A 19784-nucleotide genomic window follows, 5' to 3' on the forward strand; every position below is an offset into this window, starting at 1 on the left:
TCTCTCGGAAATCCTGACTCTGTATCTTAGTATCAGTATCATTAGCAGTGAAGAATATGAACATTTATGAATATGATTCATAAATCCTCTCATAAATCCTGCTAGGTTAGCTCATGGTAGCTAATCAGCTAATGTAAGTAATACACTTAATGATCATTTATGAATGTGATGTAAAAACCCTCTCAGGAATCCTGTCAGGTTAGCTTGTGTTAGCTAGTCAGCTAGTGTGATATCATTAAATATTATAATGTGAATGTGGCATGGAAAAAACCTTCATGGAAAACATCTTGACAGGTTAATTCATGTTAGCTGGCCAGCTAGTAAATATTACAACCATTTATGAATGTGATGTAAAAAAAAAAACTTCTCAGAAATCCTGTCCTGTTAGATAGTCAGCTAGTAAATCTTATGTACATTTGTAAATGGGACATTAAAAATCTCTCAGGAGTCATGTAAAATAGATTATACATCATGAAGATTTATTAATGTCATGCAAAAATCCTCTCAGAAATCCTGTCAGACTACCACATTTTAGATAGTAAACTAGTGTTTGTAGTAAATATGTTTAACATTAATGTATGTGATGTAAAAATCCTGTCAGGTTAACTTGCTAGTGTTAGCAATAAATATTACATAATAAACATTTACTAATTTGATGTAAAAAAAAAATAATAATAATAACACGTGCTAGCATTCATAGTAAAGACCAATATCTAACAGCTGTTATTAAATGAAGCATATTTGGCATATAAACAAACAAGAGCTTGTGATAAAACCGATCCACATACACTCCTTGTCAACTTGTTTTTGTCTGCTAGTCAACTCAGCAGATCTGACATGTTATAGCACTGATCCAAAAACATTAAAAAATAAAAAATAAAAACCCACCAGAAGCTCAGTCAACCAGCCACAAATATGTCAAGTACAAACCCAGCAACCAGACATCTCGTATCAGCAAAATGCTGTTGGATCACAACAGAAAAACACTGAGTGAAGGTCAGCCAGAAGCCACAAAAATGTTCAGCACTAAAAACCAACTTTGGATCACTTATGAGCAGAATGTGTACTGAAATGTGTGGAGGGCCAAGCAGCAAAATATGCCCTAACTAGACTCCCAGAATCAGCAATATGACAAACCCAAGTACAATAAAAACTAAACAGTCAGAGAAAGCAAAGTGAGGAGAAACACTTGATGCTTTTGTGGCTGGACAGAAGACTTGCTGATCTTACAAACTGTTTTCTCGTGTAGAGCCCTCAATAGAAAACTGTCCTCTTTTATATATTGTAAGTAGTCAGTTTAAGCATTGGACATGATTCATGATTATGCCTGCACGTTCTGAGTCACAGTTTTGGGTCAAAGTAAAATAGTCAACTTTGCCATTGGCACTCTAGATGAAAAGAACTTCTGTTCCATTCAGGTACACACCATAGGTGGTACTCGCTCTAAGGGAGAAACTCTGACACAGATATTCAGTTGAGGAGTAAAGGAAAGAAACATTCAGCATATGGTCTTTCATCTCATTTTATCGCAGTCAACTTCATTATCTACCAACAACTGCTCAAATAGGGATGCAAGAGATGTTCAGAGCTCAGGGAGATTACATGCAAGCTTCTCAGAGAGCTTCAATACTCAAAGTGTTTCAACTTAGATTTTACAACTCAGTGAGAAGCTGGTTTATTTGTGGACTTTAAACTAAATTTTTGCAACATAAATCAAAGCTTGATATGATCTTGAGGACAGTTCACCATTTGTCAGGCTTCATAAGTTTGAACTCAGGGACAGGAAGCTTGATTCACTGCTACCAGATGCTCCAGATTTGAAAAACTATGGAGTTAAATTTGTGCCAAAAGTATTGGATGTAACTTTTCAAGAAACGAACAAAAATATACAATGAGAAAGAAAAAAAAAATACTCAAACTGAAAACAGTGAACTCAGTGGCAAAAATTGAACATGGTCTTCAAATAAACAGCGTTCTTTATTAACAGTTTTGTAACCTTACTTTTCGCTAAATATTGGTTAATGAATGCGCTGCCAAAGTTTTCGTTTACGTTCCACAAGTTTATGTTCATCGTTCTGGCACAAAGCTCTCATGTGGGTGGAGCTTAACAGTGATTTACTCTCATTGGCTAGTGAGATTTGGATTGACAGCTCCCTGACCTGGAAGTAGAGACTTCAGTGATACGAATTTTGGGAGCGTTCTGGATGTGGTTCTCTGTATGCAGTAATTATAGTGTTTGTACTTTGTAGTGGAAATTACTTAATTACTTACTTACTTTATCAATATATTAGTTCGTAATTAATATTTGAGGTTTGGGTAGTCTCACACGACTATTTTTTCTCTCAGGAGTGGCACAGAGCATTGTTGTCATTATCATCATCATCCTCCTCAGCTGGATATTCGAGTTGTCGATCCAAATCTCAGTAGCCAATGAAAGTAAAACACCTTTAAGCCTGCCCACATGAGAGGTTTATGCCAGAATGGTGTAAATGTGAGAGTGTAAATGTAACCTTTGAAAGAGTAAACAGGTAAGCGCATTCATAAATCATTATTAGCGAAAAGGAAGCTTAGAAAACTGTTAACAAAGAACACTGTTTATTTGAAGACTATGTTAACATTTTTGCCACTGAGTTCACTGTTTTCAGTTTCAGTGTTTTTCTTGTTTCTCAATGTATATATTTGTTCGTTTCTTGAAAAGTTATGTTCAATACTTTTGGCAGAAATTTAATTCCATAAAAAAACAAGCTGATTAAACCAACACCATGAGATCCTACCTTGGCTATTAGTTTTGTACAGTGTTTGTAGATGCTTCAAAGAAAACTAGCTTAAACAACCAGAAAAAGACAACAAAAAACACCCTACTCATTTACTTTCACAAAACAAATGCTTTTATTAAGTATGTAGCTATCCTTTATGGCAATGTAACTATAGCATATGTTACCAAATTTCAATGCCTGCTGCACCACACACAGTCGCCAAGTCACAATCTGATTATCAGTAGCACCTTTTTTACTACATGGGTTAATTCGCTTGCATGAATGGCAGACAAACATTTAAGCAGTAACAAGAAGGTATGTAGAAACATTAAGAAAACTGAGCAAAATCAAGTCCAGTGAAAAGATGTCATTTAGCTCTATGCACAGTTAAACATATCGAAAGATAATAAAGTCAGACTCAAATAATATATTTTACATTCGATGAGTAGACATAACACATCTCATAGCTGAAACATTCCCCAATGACTACATAAACTCGTTCATTTCCTTTACTCTGTATTAATGTAAATAGCTAATTAGCTTGTCATACGTTTTTACATTACATTAACGACCACATTTTTGTCTAGTCAGTTAGGTTTCCAGGCAACCAAAACATGGGACTAAGCAAGCACACTGCAGCTTTTACTTGCCCAGTGGGCTAGATTATGCATTTATGTTTTGTCCACTCTACAATGAGGTACAACATCAACTTATTTCAGATGGACAAGGTTAAGTGTCACAATGTCAACAACAGAGAAGAATATTACATCAGTGACTAATCATTAACAAAGATAAAACATCTCAAATGCTATTTATGACAATGCAGCATTCATATAGATGCCTATTCTAAATTGATCAAGTCCACAGAGGCCATCTTGACTTTACTCTCTTTCTGTCCAGCTCTGTGCATGTTGCTAAAAGCAGGATAACTTCAGGCACATAAATGTTTTACAGTGGAAAGCCTAATCCAGTATGAGCAAGAAGCTGGCCAAACAAGCCTGAATCATCAAAGAAACCCTTAAGGGAAAAGCAACAACACTGCAGCCTGGCAAGCACACCATGAAATAGACCCAAAATATTACAAAGATGCCTCCAAACATGGCATCAATTCAAGGATCGTGCAGCATGCAAAGGATAGAGTCTGCAGGAACGTGTGCATTCTACTGTCCAGCTGGCACAACGTTCTGCCTAATACACTGATGACCTTTGCTCTGTGATTCTAAAATGATATAATCAAAAGCTCTAGGCCTTATTCTTGACCAGCAGGGGTGCTTTATGTTTTAAATGGAGCAGAACACATCAGTGGTCCAATAATGCTGAATCAGCTGTGTGGTCAATTTTCAATAGTAATATCTAGCACCAATTATTCCACACAACTCAACTCGAATGGCAGCAGCTAGTTATGTCTTAAAGCCAAAATTCAGAGTAATAAAGTGTTCCAATAACAAAATCTCATCAGGGCTGAAGCAGCAGATCTGAATCCATTTTCCATTTTCTCAAAGTAGACCACGAGCCATATGAGAAAACACCTTAATCTTCCTTCACCATCCCCTATTAGTGCGTTTATTATGCAAGCTCCAGCGTAAATGTGGAGTCAACGTTTAACTGTGGGGTTAACGTTTGGCATGAGAGGTGTGAGGCTTGCTCAGCAACTCCTCTGCAGCTTATCAATGGAGGCTTTGACGCTAGATCCACCTTCCTGTTGGAACATGGCTTCCTCTACAACACAGTGGGCTCTTTTCATAGTCCCATATGGGTCTAAAATAGGATAACTCAACATGGATGCTCTGATGGTGGAACACACACACACACAAACACAGATATATAGATATATACATAACTTGCCCAATATGTACAAAAATAACATATAGCAGTTATACTGCAACAAATGTTGGCAATGGGGATGTTCCTTGCAATATATTAAAAGAAACTGCCAAACATTGAAAATATTGAAAATAAAGAAATATTTCTATGGTGTTATATTTTCATATTCATATTCATTATTTTTATTTCTATACATCTACATACTGTATCTAAATTAAAATGTTTTCAAAATACATGCATGACACATTACATATTCGTTTTTAATGTTGCGATGCCATTTATTTCTTTTATATAGTAACATGTCTGCTGGTGTTAACTGTCATCATCTCTTACTTGAATAGAAGTCTATAATATTTACTCTATACACACTGTTATAATCCTGGAAGTTGAAAGAATAAAAGGATCGTCTTGTACTGACGCAAAATTATATAATATGTTTAGACAAAACAGTATTTATAGATGATAACGGATTAAATTAACCGTTCCTGGCAATGGAGTCAGATTTTTGGACTCTGCCCCATGAAGTATAAACACGATTCTTTTTAAAGGGACTGCATGCATTATTTTGGAAACACACTTTATATATGGGCCTCCTCACACGCACATCCTAATCCACATACCCTAATCCACACACTCACACACAAACCTAAAACCTGGGGGACTGGGCTGAACACGTCCACTCCCCTTCAGCTGTTTTCCAAAGCTAACTCCAGTCTACAAGGACTGTCTTAAAGTTCTTAAATATGAGAGAAATATTGTACTGCATAAGAGCATGCACTGTACTAAATTCGCTTATAAAAGTCAATCCGCTCCTGTCAGTCATGCATGCTACATTAAACAAAATTACATTCACCTCCTTTTCTAGCCATTTATCAAACGTGCTGCCAATCAGTGTGGCAGTACGCAAGCAAGGGAGTGCTCTAGTGCATATTAAACACACACACACAAACTATTACGCAAGTTATCATCTCTGACTTCCAAGTCTTTATCAGCGACTGACAGAAAGCAAGTGTGGTAAACTATAGCTGGATATTTGCATTTTGTAATTGCACGTCGTGTGTGTATTTGTATATATAACGCATAATATAATTTATCTGGAATAGAGGATAAACACATTACTGTGTTTGGGCAGTAAATACATGTATATGAAATGAAATATAGTGTTAAGTGAGTGGGCGTAAGAGGTATTTACGTGTGTGTGTGTGTGTGTGTGTGCAAGTGCATGTATGTAAATTCCTACCTGAAGGTCGAAGAATTTGCTGTATCTGCGGTAGATAATGTGGGAAGTGGAATCAGAGTAAGTGACATTGATGAGATACACCTGCAGAGAAAACACACACACAAACAGCATGTGAACTTTAATTTACTGACACATCCATTATACTCTTCCTGTTATCCCACACACGTGTGTATCATTTTTAAGCAGCTTCCACGTGTTACTGAAACATCATTAAATCTCTGCACTGTCTAATTACGGAGCCGAGAACTGGTAGAACTGCGAGTGTTTCCCATGTTTCATAAATAGGAAGAGACACTTTGTTGATTTTTCTACAACCATCTCCATGTCTTTATTTCCCCAAAGGACGTTGGTTCCAACAGACAGGAACACATACTTGTAGCACTCTGTACACATGGGTTTCTAACCAAACTATCCATCAAAGGTGGGCAATATGTAAGGAATAATACATGCGATGTGATTACAACCCCCAAAGTTAATCAATTTACTATATTAGCAAGTCCCAAAGTGTTTTATTTACTTTCCATCCATTTATAGTTACGTTTAAGGTGTGAATTCTCCACTTTTGAAGTTAATAAGACAAAAATGCAGCTTGTTACCGAGAAACCATAAGTGCCGGAAAACGGAAAATTACAGCTTTACGTTTGACTGAGGACTACATAAACATTCTCCATACCGAAAATTTTACCATATCAATGACTATGTTTACATGGACAGCAGTAATCTAATTACTGACCTTATTCTGAATAAGACAATATTGTGATTAAGGCGTTTACATGAGTCGCTTTTAGAATATTCCTTTCATTTTCCTGTTTTACATGTTATAAATCATAGATCGATTAATGTCACACGTCATTACATCCCCGCGCCACGCCGTCCGACGTTCCCTCCAGAATTTCACGTATCAACATACAGTTCGTCTTCGTTATGGTACCGTATACAGTTTTGGGTGTTTTTATTTAAAATTTTACAAAAGCTTCAAGTGCAGTTAATTATTTGTCATGCTGTACGTGCTAACAGACGACTGCTTGAAGCCGTGGGCTGCGTCCCAAACCGCGTACTTACCTACTATATAGTAGCCGAAACACATGTATTTCGCCTACTATATACTTGTATTTCATCTACTATACAGTAGGCAAGTACGCAGTTTCGGACGCAGCCGTGCTCTCCTGTTTGCCGTCAAACGGTCGAGCGCTGCCGTGTGTGTACGTGTCCTGCCGCAAAGTGCACTGAAAATTCCCACACGATGTTAATATTGTGATTAAGGTGTGTACATGTCTGCAATGCACGTCAATAATGCGACTAAAACAGGAATATTCCACCTGTCTTAATTCCATTTGTGTTTACTTCGAGTATGACTTTAGTCGGATTAAAGTAATAAAAATTGCTGTTTACATGGTAATTTCTTAATCAGAGTATTGTCTTAATCGGGTTAATATTGGATTATTGTTGTCCATGTAAACGTACTGAATGATTATACACTGTACAAGCTGTTGGTGAGAATACATTATCAATACAATCATCATATCACCTTGTCCTACATATGCACCGTTATTGCAAACCTACTTCGACATAACTATACTGAAATATGCGACTTCATGCTATCATACTCCCACAATGTGAATAAATCAATATCCTCATTAATAGGAAGTAATCTTGTGGTGGTCACAACCGGTGTCCATACGTAAAGCATCTATGGGAACATTGGGGGCCAGCTGTAAACCTAATTAGAGCACAGTGTACTTAAAAGCAACATACAAGACAGTAAAACAGTAAATAAACAGTGTAACGGGGTTTATTCTGGCTACAAATGTTGGTGTAATGAAACATATTACTGTACAAATACTTTGCAAGCTGCAAATGTAAAAAATAACAGATTTGGTGTAAATTTGATTGGTTATCTGTTCTACGAGATTATATATAAAATGTCTATAACATGTCTATAACATCTGTAACAACAGCTAATTTTAAGAAATTCAGCTTGTATCTGCATTCATTTCTCCTTAGACTTTCACTGGAATCACAAAATATCTAAAGTGGCATGTTTTTTACATATTACATAGTTAGCAAATGCAACTATTTCTACGACCCTAAGACTCGCTCATAAAATTCAACATACAATGCCGTTGCTGCTTTCATGAGAGGAAGTAATCTGTGGTGGTAAGACGGGGGCCTTTCCCAAACCAGGGCCCTATCCAACAGTGCATTGTTCTCAGAAGCTAAATAAGCCTTAAGGCCATGACGCTTCACACATGACATCATCTACTGCTGGGTGTAAAAGAGGGCTGAGACTGCAGAAGAAAACAGTAAAGGCGTTCACACTTTTCGAAATTCCCCTCTGGAGGGTTTAATTAACTGCTGCATGTTCACCCCACTTCACTCAGCATGTAATTGAGCTTCTACACAATGAGCAGGGGCGGTTTCTTTTGATCTTATAATACTGAGAGCAATTCAGAAGCTTTGCCTTATTTAGGATGGTTTAGCAATGACATTAATATTCATTACTTTGAACTAAAACTGGTATGTGTGGAGTTTAGCCTTCTGTGGTGTTTAAATGTGATACAAACCATGAAATATTACTCAAAATGGTGCATGGTTTGGGTTCAATTACATTTTATAAAAGCTGGCCTTTATTACTTATGAGCTGTACACAGGAAGTGGTTAAAACACATGCTGATGCTGTAAGACATTTTGTTCACTTTGTTTCAAATCCTCATAAATCACAACAGACCTAAATGGAAATATAACTCGGGACAGGATTTCTGACAGGTTTTCTGGGAGGATTTTTGTTCATAAATTCATAAATTATTCCAACTGATAATACTAGTTGGCTGGCTAACATGAGCTAATCTGACAAGATTCCTCAGAGGATTCTTAGGTTATATTCATAAATTTTCACAATCGTTGCTGGAATTTGGAGATCTTTTTAAATCCCTTGCCAGACTCATAGGCATCCACAACCTTTTTCTGAAGGCCTTAGAGAACTCTTTAGATCTTGGCATGATGACAGCACACACCTCAATAACAAATGGAACACCAGACACTAAATATGAGAGGGGTATAAATAAGACAGGTTCCACCTGCACTCCCTAAGCAGGTTCTAATCCCTGGCACCCAATATTGAACACCGGATTAAAATTTTATGGATTTGAAGGTATGATAAATGTAGGGGTGTACTTACTTTTTTTGTTCATTTAAATTGTGAAAATTGCTACAAAATGTCGATTTTATGTGTCATTTGATAGAGTGTATCAACTTTATTAATAGGCACTGTTTCCAAAAGGATGAAATGTTTGCTTGTCCAAATATGTCAAATAAAGCCAAAAATTTCCATGGGGTGTACTATATGCATATATACAATACAGCAGTGAATAACACACACTAAGCAGATAACTCGATAAACTCTTACTAAGAAGCAGGATGATATATCTCATAAAACACAAAAACCACCTTAGTTCTATAATATTATGTGAATGCCGACCATATCTGCAGCTGACAGTGGTATGGAGAGCAGCTGAGGTGCTGTGAACGCAGGGGTTCTGAAATCATGTAAGTTATGGGTGGCTTTTGCTTAGTGTTGGAGAAGTCAGTGTATGAGTGGTTGAAGAGTAGGAAAGAGATGTGAAGATGGTGCGAAAAATTGTCATGAGAAATTTGGGAATATACTGGAAGTAAGCCAGGAGGGAAGTGAAGTTTCACGAGTAGTTTTTCTCCCAAACCTTTGAATTATTTTTATGGTAATGCGTCCCACAACAGGCAAAGACTGCTAAAAACCATTCAGGTGCTTAATCAAGTGTCAGCAATGAATGGTGCAAGAGAGTTAAAGTGTGAATTTATATTTTCTTATACTGTTGTACTTTGTGGTTTAAAAAAAAAAACAACAGCTGATCAACCTCTGAAATATGCTAAATGAGTGTCCAAAACTACACTGCACATGGGAAGCAGGTGCATTAGTAAAGGACTGTCAGTGCCTACATTCAGTAGCTGCCATGTACCTGACAATGATGTTAAATTAGCAAATATGATGCAAGAGATGCAGGTGGAGCAGAGACAAAGACAAGCAGAGTATGTATCTTTATGTGTGTGTGTGTGTGTGTGTGTGAGAGAGAGAGAGAGAGAGAGAGAGAGAGAGAGAGAGAGAGAGAGAGATGGTGATTTGACAGGCGAGTGTGTAAGTATTGTTTTTTCTGGAAGGGCACCAGCAGTTTCCCCAGCATTGGCAAGCTGCTAAAAGCCTCCACAGCTGCTATTATTCTCTATGGTCAACACACATAGAGAAGCAATGATCAGTGTTTTTTCTTCAGTGATAAACACACCACAGAAAAAAAACTAACATGTTTATGCATCTTTGAATGTCACAAGGCCTCTGATTGCCTACAAATGCAATCAGTGGGAAAGCTCTATGGAATAAATTATGAAATAATTATATAGACTAAAGGCTGTGTTTAATACGGTCTCCTTCCCAGGTACCACACACACGAATACGTTCACAATTACACCTCAAGAACGTCAATGTTGATCACTGGTAACGCATATTCTGCTTTTTATAGCTTTCGAAAGGTTCTCACTGTAGCTAGTCGTGTGTTCCCCGGCTAAACAGTGCCCCAAAAAAAGTAGGTTATGTTGCTATGTGTGCTATCTAGTCCATTTATGGATGTCTTCAAGAAGGAAAAAGGAAGTCTTTGGAATCTGTTTTCATAGATTATTATAGGCTAGCTTGTACTCTTGCACTAACCTGATATTATTTATAAAAATATGAATTTTTACATAATATCCATCAATATTCATAATCTTCCCTACTAATGCTAACTGGCTAGCTAATCTGAACTAACTTGACAGGATTTCTGAGAGAATTTTGAGAGAAAGTTGTAGTCATTAATATTCATGATGTCCACTGTTAACGCTTAGCTGGCTAGCTAACCTGAAATAACCTGACAGGATTTCAGAGAATATTTTTATAGTTACATTCTTAGTCCCTAACCTAGTGAAATTGCATGAGGACATGTTTTTGATAGAGACTATAAAGCACTTCTGTAAAGTGCTCTGGATAAGGGCGTCGGCTAAATGCTGTATATAATCTAAGTGTATAATTTCCACTGCTACCGTTAGCTGGCTAGTTAACATGAACTAACCTGACAGGATTTCTCAGAGGCTATTCATTTTATATCCATGGTGCCACTGTTAACACTAGCTGGCTAGCTAATATGACAGAATTTTTAAATAATAAGGGATATATCCCTAAATGATTCTAATCTTCACTGCTAATTTTGGCTGGCTAGCAACATGAACTAATCTGTCAGGATTTATGAGAGGATTTTAATTCATGTTCCTAAATTATTCTAATTTTCACTGCTAATGTTGACTGGCTAACTAACATGAGCCAATCTGACAGGATTTCTGTGAAGATTTGACAGTCATATTCATAAACACCCACCATTCTGTACCATTCAAACACCAGTCAACGTTAGTATGGCAATATTCCATGTCACTGTCAATCCTAGTGCAGAAATACAAAACTGTTTTTATATTACAACTTATTATATTATATATTTGCCTTTGATAATTCTTAATGTATTCTTATTTTTTATTTCAGTGGCTTCATACAGCCTTGAACCATAAAATCTTGCAATAGCAACACTAGTTTCCTCATTGATGTACAAAACAAATAGTTTTCCATGATGTTCTCTGTTAAGTCTTTAAAATTCAGTGTTGAAAATGTGAAGACCCCCCAAAATACTCACATCCACGGCACGGATAAACTGCTGAACACATTTAACATAAAAATTTATATTTTACTTTTGAATACTGGTCTGTCTTGTCCCTGTAAAGTCACATGACCAGAAATGTGTGTCGCACTGTGTTGTTCTAATATTAAGCTTGTACGGGCAGTGAGGAAATTTGCAGGTCAACATGAGTTCATATGTCACACCTATAACACTGGTATAGCCTAATACAGCTGATATCACTTAGAGCAGCGAAACTAGGACATAGCAGTGCTATGAGACAGAGAGAGAGAGACAGAGAGAGAGAGAGAGAGAGAGAGAGATTTAGATGTGTTGCTGTTGATAGTTACTCTTTTGATGGGTTGTAGTGTATGTTGTGTCCACTCTAAATCTAACTCTGGGAAAAGGCCTTCACTATGCTATTGGTAATCTTACATACCGTTCATGCCACTCTGCCGTGTGTGTGTGTGTGTGTGTGTGTGTGTGTGTGTGTGTGTGTGTACAGCTATCTAAATAGATACCAGCTTATCACACAGGCCTGCAGCCAGCAACAGGAGATGTCCCACTACTCCCACCCGAAGCTCATTGAGTGTGTATGTGTGTGATTGAGAGAGAAACAGAGAGAAACTGTTTTTGAGTAAGTATAGCATCACTCCACTTTTACATAGAGTACTGCATACACATAAAAAATAAAAATAAAAGTGAAAAATGACAAACTTGTGGGTGTGTGGGTGTTTGACCGCACACTTTAAATAAAGCTCCTTGTCCTGACTGGCATGCAGGCTAACTCATGCAGCCCTTCCCTCCCTGACTATAACACTTAATTACATAGTGGAGAGCAACCTTGATCTGTGGGCGGGTACGAATGTGTATAAAAGTTCGACTCAATGGACATTTCTCTCCACTCATTTGCTGACAGGGCCTTTCTCTTAGCAGGCCCTCCTCTAGAGGGGAAAAACAGCAATCGCTTCAATGCTGAAAATATCAAGCACAACCCAACTGGCCCTCAGAGTATAGCAGAAATAGAATGGTGCTCAGAGACGAGCTAAAACCTGATCCTGTGTGGACGTCTAACATTCACTTTACAGTTTCCACCCAGATCGTTTAAAGCTGCAACAAGTGGCAGGATTTCAAAAGTACAGCACCCAAACTGACAAGCCTTGCACTTAATCCACCCCTATCTGCTCCATTTACTAAAACTGGTTTATATGTATTGCATTTTAAAGAAAGAGTTGAACAGATCGGGGGGCATGGAAGCTTAGAGGTTAGCCCGTTTGTCTTGCACCTCCAGGGTTGGAGGTTTGAATCCCGCCTCCATACAGTGTGTGCAGAGTTTGTATGTTCTCCCCATGCTTCAGGGGTTTCCTCCGGGTACTCTGGTCTCCTCTCCCAGTCCAAAGACATGCGTTGTAGGCTGATTGCCATTTCCAAACTGTCTGTAGTGTGTGAATGTTTGTGGAAGGAGCTAATTTCTGGGCTGGAAAAAGTGTAAGCAGGTTCCAAGGTTGTCAGTATTTCTATATCACTCACAGATTGCAGATTTCCAAAGCTGTAGTTGGCTTGCTTTTTTTTGTTCTGGCTGTCCAGGCTCTGAAATGGTCTGTAGTGGACTGTAAGTTCCTGCCCCTGTGTCCAAACACAATATTTTAAAATAGGATTCAGCCCCCAGTTTCCAGAGCTATTTATGCTTTTTGTTTAGTTCGGGACTTACAGTCAGAGTGAAAATATATTAGGTAAATTTGCAAGAATGAAAAAAAATGACATCTCATGAGCAATCACTGCTGTCAAGTACATGACACTTAAATAACCGAAACCCATCTTTTAACTTCTACATGCCAAACACATACCTGCATTTAAACATTGGAAGGGACACCTAGACAACCCTGTCCTTGTCACGTATTTAACATAATGGAGGTTAGGACGGATGCAATTGCAGCTAAGAGCTTTTAATAAAGAGAGGCACGCAGACAATAGCATGGTCAAAAACAGGCAATGGGTCAGGCGATCAGCAAACAGGCATAAACTAGGCAAGGCAAGAATCAAGAACGAGAAACAAGAAACAAGATCAATGAACATGAAACAAAACGAGGAACAGGGTACAATCGCTTGGTATGGTGATAACACTCAATACTTCGCAAAGTCACTGTGTTCAAACAGTCTCTTTATACTGTGGTTGTGAGTGCTGTGAATTTGATGCAGGTGTGTGTGATTAGAATGAATGAGAGCCTTTCTGGGAATTGTAGTCCATGGCGGCCATGTTTGTAGGCCGCAGTGCAGGATGGGAAATGTAGTCACTGGTTTGCTGTGACATGACAGTCCTGTGGATCTGGCTACACTTAACGATTAGCATTGTCTTTTTTCAGACACCAGGCCATAAATAATCAGCGGTCATATCATGGTCTGAGTCACAGATCATACACAGTCATGCAGCACTACACACACTAAACTCTTTCAGCAAAAGAAGAACTAACTTATGAGATGTGTCGATCTAGGCCGAGTTTCCCAAAAGCATCATGGCACAAAGATCATCCCTAAATGGTAGCACGAGCATATTGAACACTCTCTTTCTCAGTTAAGATGATCTTAACTTTGCCATGCTCTTGGGAAACTCAGCCCTAAACAAAAATACTGTATTCTCTACTTGATTTTCTATTCATAATGTATTTTTTACTAATAGCAACTCTTATTTAAACAAGTCTCAATACAAATTGAACTTGAGCCCAAAATGTAAAAAAGAAAATGCAGTGTTGACGTTTGCTAATTTGAAAAACTCTATGTAATAATATCTATGCTGTTTATTTGTGGCCGAGAATGATTCTTGGTTAAAATAACCATTCTGAATAAAAACAGAGCCAACAAACCTGTGATTCCCAACAAATTTCTTTAATGAGGCATTCAAAGCCATGTGAGTCAAGCACACAATCATGACATAGCCAAAGAGATCTAAAGTCCAACTATGATAACAAAGCCTTAATCTGAGAAATGGCAAGTCTGTCCATAAATCAAAAATAATGAAAAGTATGATGGCAAAGTAAATGAGTCTTTAAGAAAAGTGACAGTTTTTAATCTCTTGAAAAAGGCAAGCGAGAGCACTTAAGGAAACTTTGTAACACTTGAGTTTGATATGACGCAAAATTCTTTCCTTGAATGAATGAAAAAAGTTTTAATGGACCTCCATGGCTTAGAGGAAATTATCTTTCTTTCTCATATTTAATTCTTGCTCCTGTGTCTTTATTATTGTGTATAAATTCTGGCATTTGTCCTGATTTGAAAAGCTATCGTTCTCGTTACCCAATGTCCTCCGATTCAGCATACACGCTTTACACTGCAGACCCCACATGAGCATGATTCGTCAACAGAGGTTCTTTTGAATTTGGAAAATTCTGTAGAAAATCAAGGACTTGAAAGAGCTTTAATACACCGATCACAAAGGAAGATGTCAGCCGTTACTGTCTGCAATCTCCAATGTTATATACGCAGAACAAATACAAATGCAAATACCTCTAAACCCACACAAGCTACACAGTTGTGAAAAGTTATGTTACCTTAACAACTACTGTTTTCTTTTCTTATGCTTCCGTTGTCCTGTGAAGTCTTTGTGTGATTCGGTGAGGAAGGCAGAGATTTAACTCTATTCTTAATCAGTAATCCTAATGTGGAGTGTAATTTGTTTAAAAATGTAGATTTAATCTGTCCAGGAAACAAAGGAACCAAAACCAAAAAGAGCTATTTCTGAATTCTTCAAACTCCTTTTGTTCTCAGAAACTTGCTGGATTCAAGAATGAATTCCCTTCAAATGTTTCCAACAATAATAAATATCAATGTTTTTACATGGTAACAACCAAATGAGCTTGTGAAAATTGCCAGAAAGGGGGGGGGAGAAATATGTCAAAACAAATGTCACATGTTCTGACAGAAATTACAACAAGATATTAGAGATTCTACAGATCACAATAGACAGCATTTAGGAAAGAAGTGATTACAAGCTCTCTCAAAACGCCTAGAAAGGACTTCCAATTAGGAGCAGTTGCAGGAGACAGAAGTCTCATTCAGGCAAAGCTTTTCTGGATCACATCAGCAGGAAATATGGGCAAATATGAAGGGTGCTGTATAAATCACTGGATTCAATAGTGGTATTCCATTGTATATCTATCAATAGAATATAATTTCCATATTAAAGGATTATAAAACATAATTATTGACTGATGTACAGCTCAGATGTGATCCACTTCCAGACTGGCACAAAAGGTTCCTCAGATTGACTAAATTTCAAAGTAATCTGAGCTACACATTATAGACAAATTTACGCACACTTCTGTTCTGTGAAAATAAGAAATAAGAAACTTACTATACAGTCAGCAGACCTCCGTCCTTCAGATTTGTCTCACGCAATGAGTGGAGAAGAACTTTAGCAGGTTTGGTGTGGCTGAAAAGCAGCAGGCCTCACCACTAAAAGCTCTGAACCCCGCCTAAAGACATCTATTTAAAGGCTCATATAAAAAAAAATTCTACCCGTCTTCCACGTTTTCAGCTCGAACATTTCACCACCCACAAAACCTTTATTATAGGATAATAACATAGGAGAATATCGGAGATCAGTCATGCAAAGACAAGAGAATGTCTACCAACATATGGGTATAAAATCAATCTCAGAACCGCTGATGTTTCCGAGAGTCAAATGTGTTCTAAATATATTGTCTGGCTTGGAAGAATATATCATGGAATATACAGGACATGCTTTTGGTATCTGTGTGTTTTTTTTTTCCCCCTTGAATTTAAACCACACTACACACAGAGCTGATGTTCTTCTCTAGTATATGTCACATAGGCATGTGCTGATAATCAGTTAAACTATATATTGCAATATTTAACCAGTGTTCATCCAATTATCATTTCGAGCACATCAATGATGTTGCTAAAGTGTCTGCCAAATACAATTCAGCTGAGGTTCCTTTTCAGTTAAAATACTGCCAAATTAGACAAGTACTGACAAACATGCATTCATTCATCTTCAGTAATCTTATTATCCTGGTCAGGGTTGCCGTGGATCTGGAGCCGGACCTCAGGAACACTGGGCGCAAGGCAGGAATATACCCATGGATGGGATGCCAGTTCATCACAGGGCACCAACCACACACACATTCATACCTTTTTAGATAATCCACTTACTGGTATGTTTTTGGGAGGTGGGAGGAAACTGGTGAACATGAACATGAAGAAACCCACACAGACATGGGGAGACGTAGAAAGTAACCTTAGCCCAGGATCGGTTTTGATTCATTTTATTAAGTAAAAGATCATGATAATAAACCAAGTTAAAAGGTTGGGCATTATGGTGAAATAAACACTTGGAAAAAAGATTCCATCTAGCACCCTAAAGGGCTTCTTGCTTTGTCCCTTTAGGGGAACTCCTAAAGTTTCAGTGTAGTACCATCCAAAAAAAAAGTTTCTCTCTTTAAAAAGTCCACAGAATAAAGCTAGAACCATTAACCATCCAAAGAACCATTAGGAACCCTTTTCCTAAATGTTTAATGGGATGCCTTGCGCAGTTGCTTGTGAGAACAAGCAAACAACTCAATGTGTGATTTAGACAGTAGAGTGTTGTACTGTTTACTGTTCTTGTAAAATGTGTCTTCGCTGTTAGCTTTCAGAAGCCAGGGCCGTTGCTAATGACATCCTGAGAAGGGGCCTTTACACGAAGTCATTATCTTACTAATCATCAATAATTTGGTTGTATCTAGATTAAAGAAGTAACAAAGATTAAAGAGAGTTCCTTCAGTCCCTGTGCTGAACATAACAGCAAAAAGTCTGCTGAGAATTATGTCACGTTTATGGAATGGTCTTTTAACTTCTGTGGAAAGAGTATGGCCAGAAGACCCTTTGTCTTATCATTGGACAAACATCTCCACACACACTGGCCTTTTTTGTGGTCATTTCCACTTTATAAACGACCTCTGCTTGGCCCCCTTTACCTCACTCACAAACACAACACACTCCTGGCACAGGAAGTAGCACACTGCATTTCCTGAAGAGATGTAAAAGTGTTGATTCAGCATACGCTTCCTCCTTCCAACCTTTTAGTATCGGAATTAAACAGCTATCCCTGATTTTCCAATCCAGTAGCAACTAGTTCTGCTGACTGTATAAAAAATTAAATATCTCCAGTGGGATTTTTACCTTTGACTTCACAAGTACCAAACAGCCACTCAAACAAATAAGGGCTTCAAATCAGTCTACAGAACCATAATATATATATACAAAATATTGTCATTCCTGCTATGCCTACAACCATGTCCACAAGAACAAGAGGCCTCACTACAACTACCTCCAGTCTGGCTCTGACCCCTATCGTATCCCACATTCCAATCTGTCCCTCTTTTTTTGTATTTAAACCTGCTGAATTCTTTAATCTGATTGGCCAAAAGGTGTTGACTAACTCGTTAAAAAATTTACAACCATGACTATGTGTTGTCTGCATTAATCTGCTTGTTCTAATGCATTATCGTTGCTATAGTAACAACTCATTCACAGTGGCAAAAGCTCACATAATTTAATCCTAACGATAACCAATTTTTAAACGTTATTTAACAATAAAAAAACACATTAACATTACTCTAGTGATGCTTTTTCTTAATGAAATGTTTATTTAACAATTATGAAAGGAGACTAAAAGGTAGGTAAAGCTGTTTTCCGGCACAAGGAAGTCTTTAGGATACTTTGCTGTCTTATTACAGAAGCTGGTGAGGGAACGGGTGTTTTTACCTGTTACACTGTAAGTGATCGACGCTCCATAACAATAAAAGTAACTATAAATGGATAAAAAGTTTTGGCAAATTGCTGTGGTATAAAAGGAATAAAACACTTTTCTGTGTGTAGCTATTGGAAAATGATCATCCCTGGGTTGGTCACAGCGCTTTGCATTATGCCCAATAACTGCACATCCTGTTTTGATTTATTCCTGACATAGTGTCCTGTTCTTGTTTCCCCTCGTGGTCTCTGATTGGCTCCACCTGATCCTCATTTCCCATCGCGTAATTCAAGCCTTTTGCTCCTCCACCAAGTCTTTTCAAATCTTGCACTGTAAACAGAGTATTTACTTTTCTTACACTCTTAGGCAGTTTTCCCATCTAGTTTGTTTCCTAAAGTTGACTTTTTGTTACATTTTTCATTCGTTTCGGTTGGTTTCACATTGCACCGTTTTTCAAGAGAGGCAAACTGTTTGCACGTGTGGCTCAGGTGGTGCTTCGATGGACAGTTCTTACGGGTTCTCAGAGTGGGTTGCTTTCCCTCTACAGGTCATGCAGGTGTGTTTTTATTGGTGAAAATACAGAAGATTACAGTTGTTAACTACCATTTAATAATGTACAAATAGAAGAGCCTCAATAAAATGAAATTTGGGGGGTTCAGTTTGAATGATTATTTTCAAAATATTCCTAAGTCAAGTTGCATCTGCGTAACACTCAAAAAAAAAAAAAAAAAATCTCCAGGTTGCAACCTTAGTACATCTGGAACCTATTTTCTTTTTACTATTTTTCTCTAGTTTATAGTTTTTTAACTAGACACGATTATGTTGCCTATTACTTGTGTTTTTATGAGAACATTCTCCCCTTGGTTAACCTTGGTTATCTGCCTGCATGCTGACCCTGACTATTGACTGTGACAGTGATTTGAGTAAATTATCCATGCCCTCAAATGTTGCAATTTGGCTGCAAGTTGGTCTTCAACTTCAATTTATTATAAGGGTCTAAAATCTTAACCTCATCCTGTATAGCACAAAACAAGCTGAGAATCTCTGTATACCCTGCTGGATCAACAACCTTTTCCAGAAACTGGATTTTACTGCCAATATCTGCTGTATATTAAGAGTACTGATCCCCAATCGTTTCTCCTTCATCATATAAATGTACGGATAATGCTACAAAAAGCCAAATCTGACCCGAAGTCAGCTGTGCAGATTCCAGCACTGCGCATAAGACCCCATATCTGTGATCTCTGCTGTGGCATGGACTTCCCACGATGCCCACACATGTCACTATACCCACAGAACGTAGCTAATACATGATGTAATCGCACTGCGCTGAATGCAATCCCATCCACCACCCTGCTGTTGACAAGCTGCAAACAACTCAAGCCTACAGAAGGAGTAAAGAAAAAAAAAAGGATCAGAGAGAGGGAAATGACAACCAGGCGATGAGCAAAAAGGATGCAGGAGTTGTTCGTTTGAAATCTAGATAACACTATCAT

At 37.8% G+C, this 19784-nt stretch overlaps 1 protein-coding gene across 3 annotated transcripts in view; it reads right to left on the bottom strand.

The window, feature by feature from the left end:
• sh3pxd2aa (SH3 and PX domains 2Aa) overlaps window positions 1–19784 on the bottom strand; it is a 121696-nt gene that overhangs the window by 96259 nt on the left and 5653 nt on the right. For all 3 annotated transcript variants that reach the window (XM_053614972.1, XM_053614973.1, XM_053614971.1), the window contains exon 2: window positions 5821–5901. In XM_053614972.1, the coding sequence (XP_053470947.1) occupies window positions 5821–5901 (81 nt within the window). The remainder of the gene's footprint in view (window positions 1–5820; window positions 5902–19784) is intronic.

This window comes from Ictalurus furcatus, chromosome 26 (genome assembly GCF_023375685.1).
Source record: "Ictalurus furcatus strain D&B chromosome 26, Billie_1.0, whole genome shotgun sequence".
Taxonomy (NCBI): domain Eukaryota; kingdom Metazoa; phylum Chordata; class Actinopteri; order Siluriformes; family Ictaluridae; genus Ictalurus; species Ictalurus furcatus.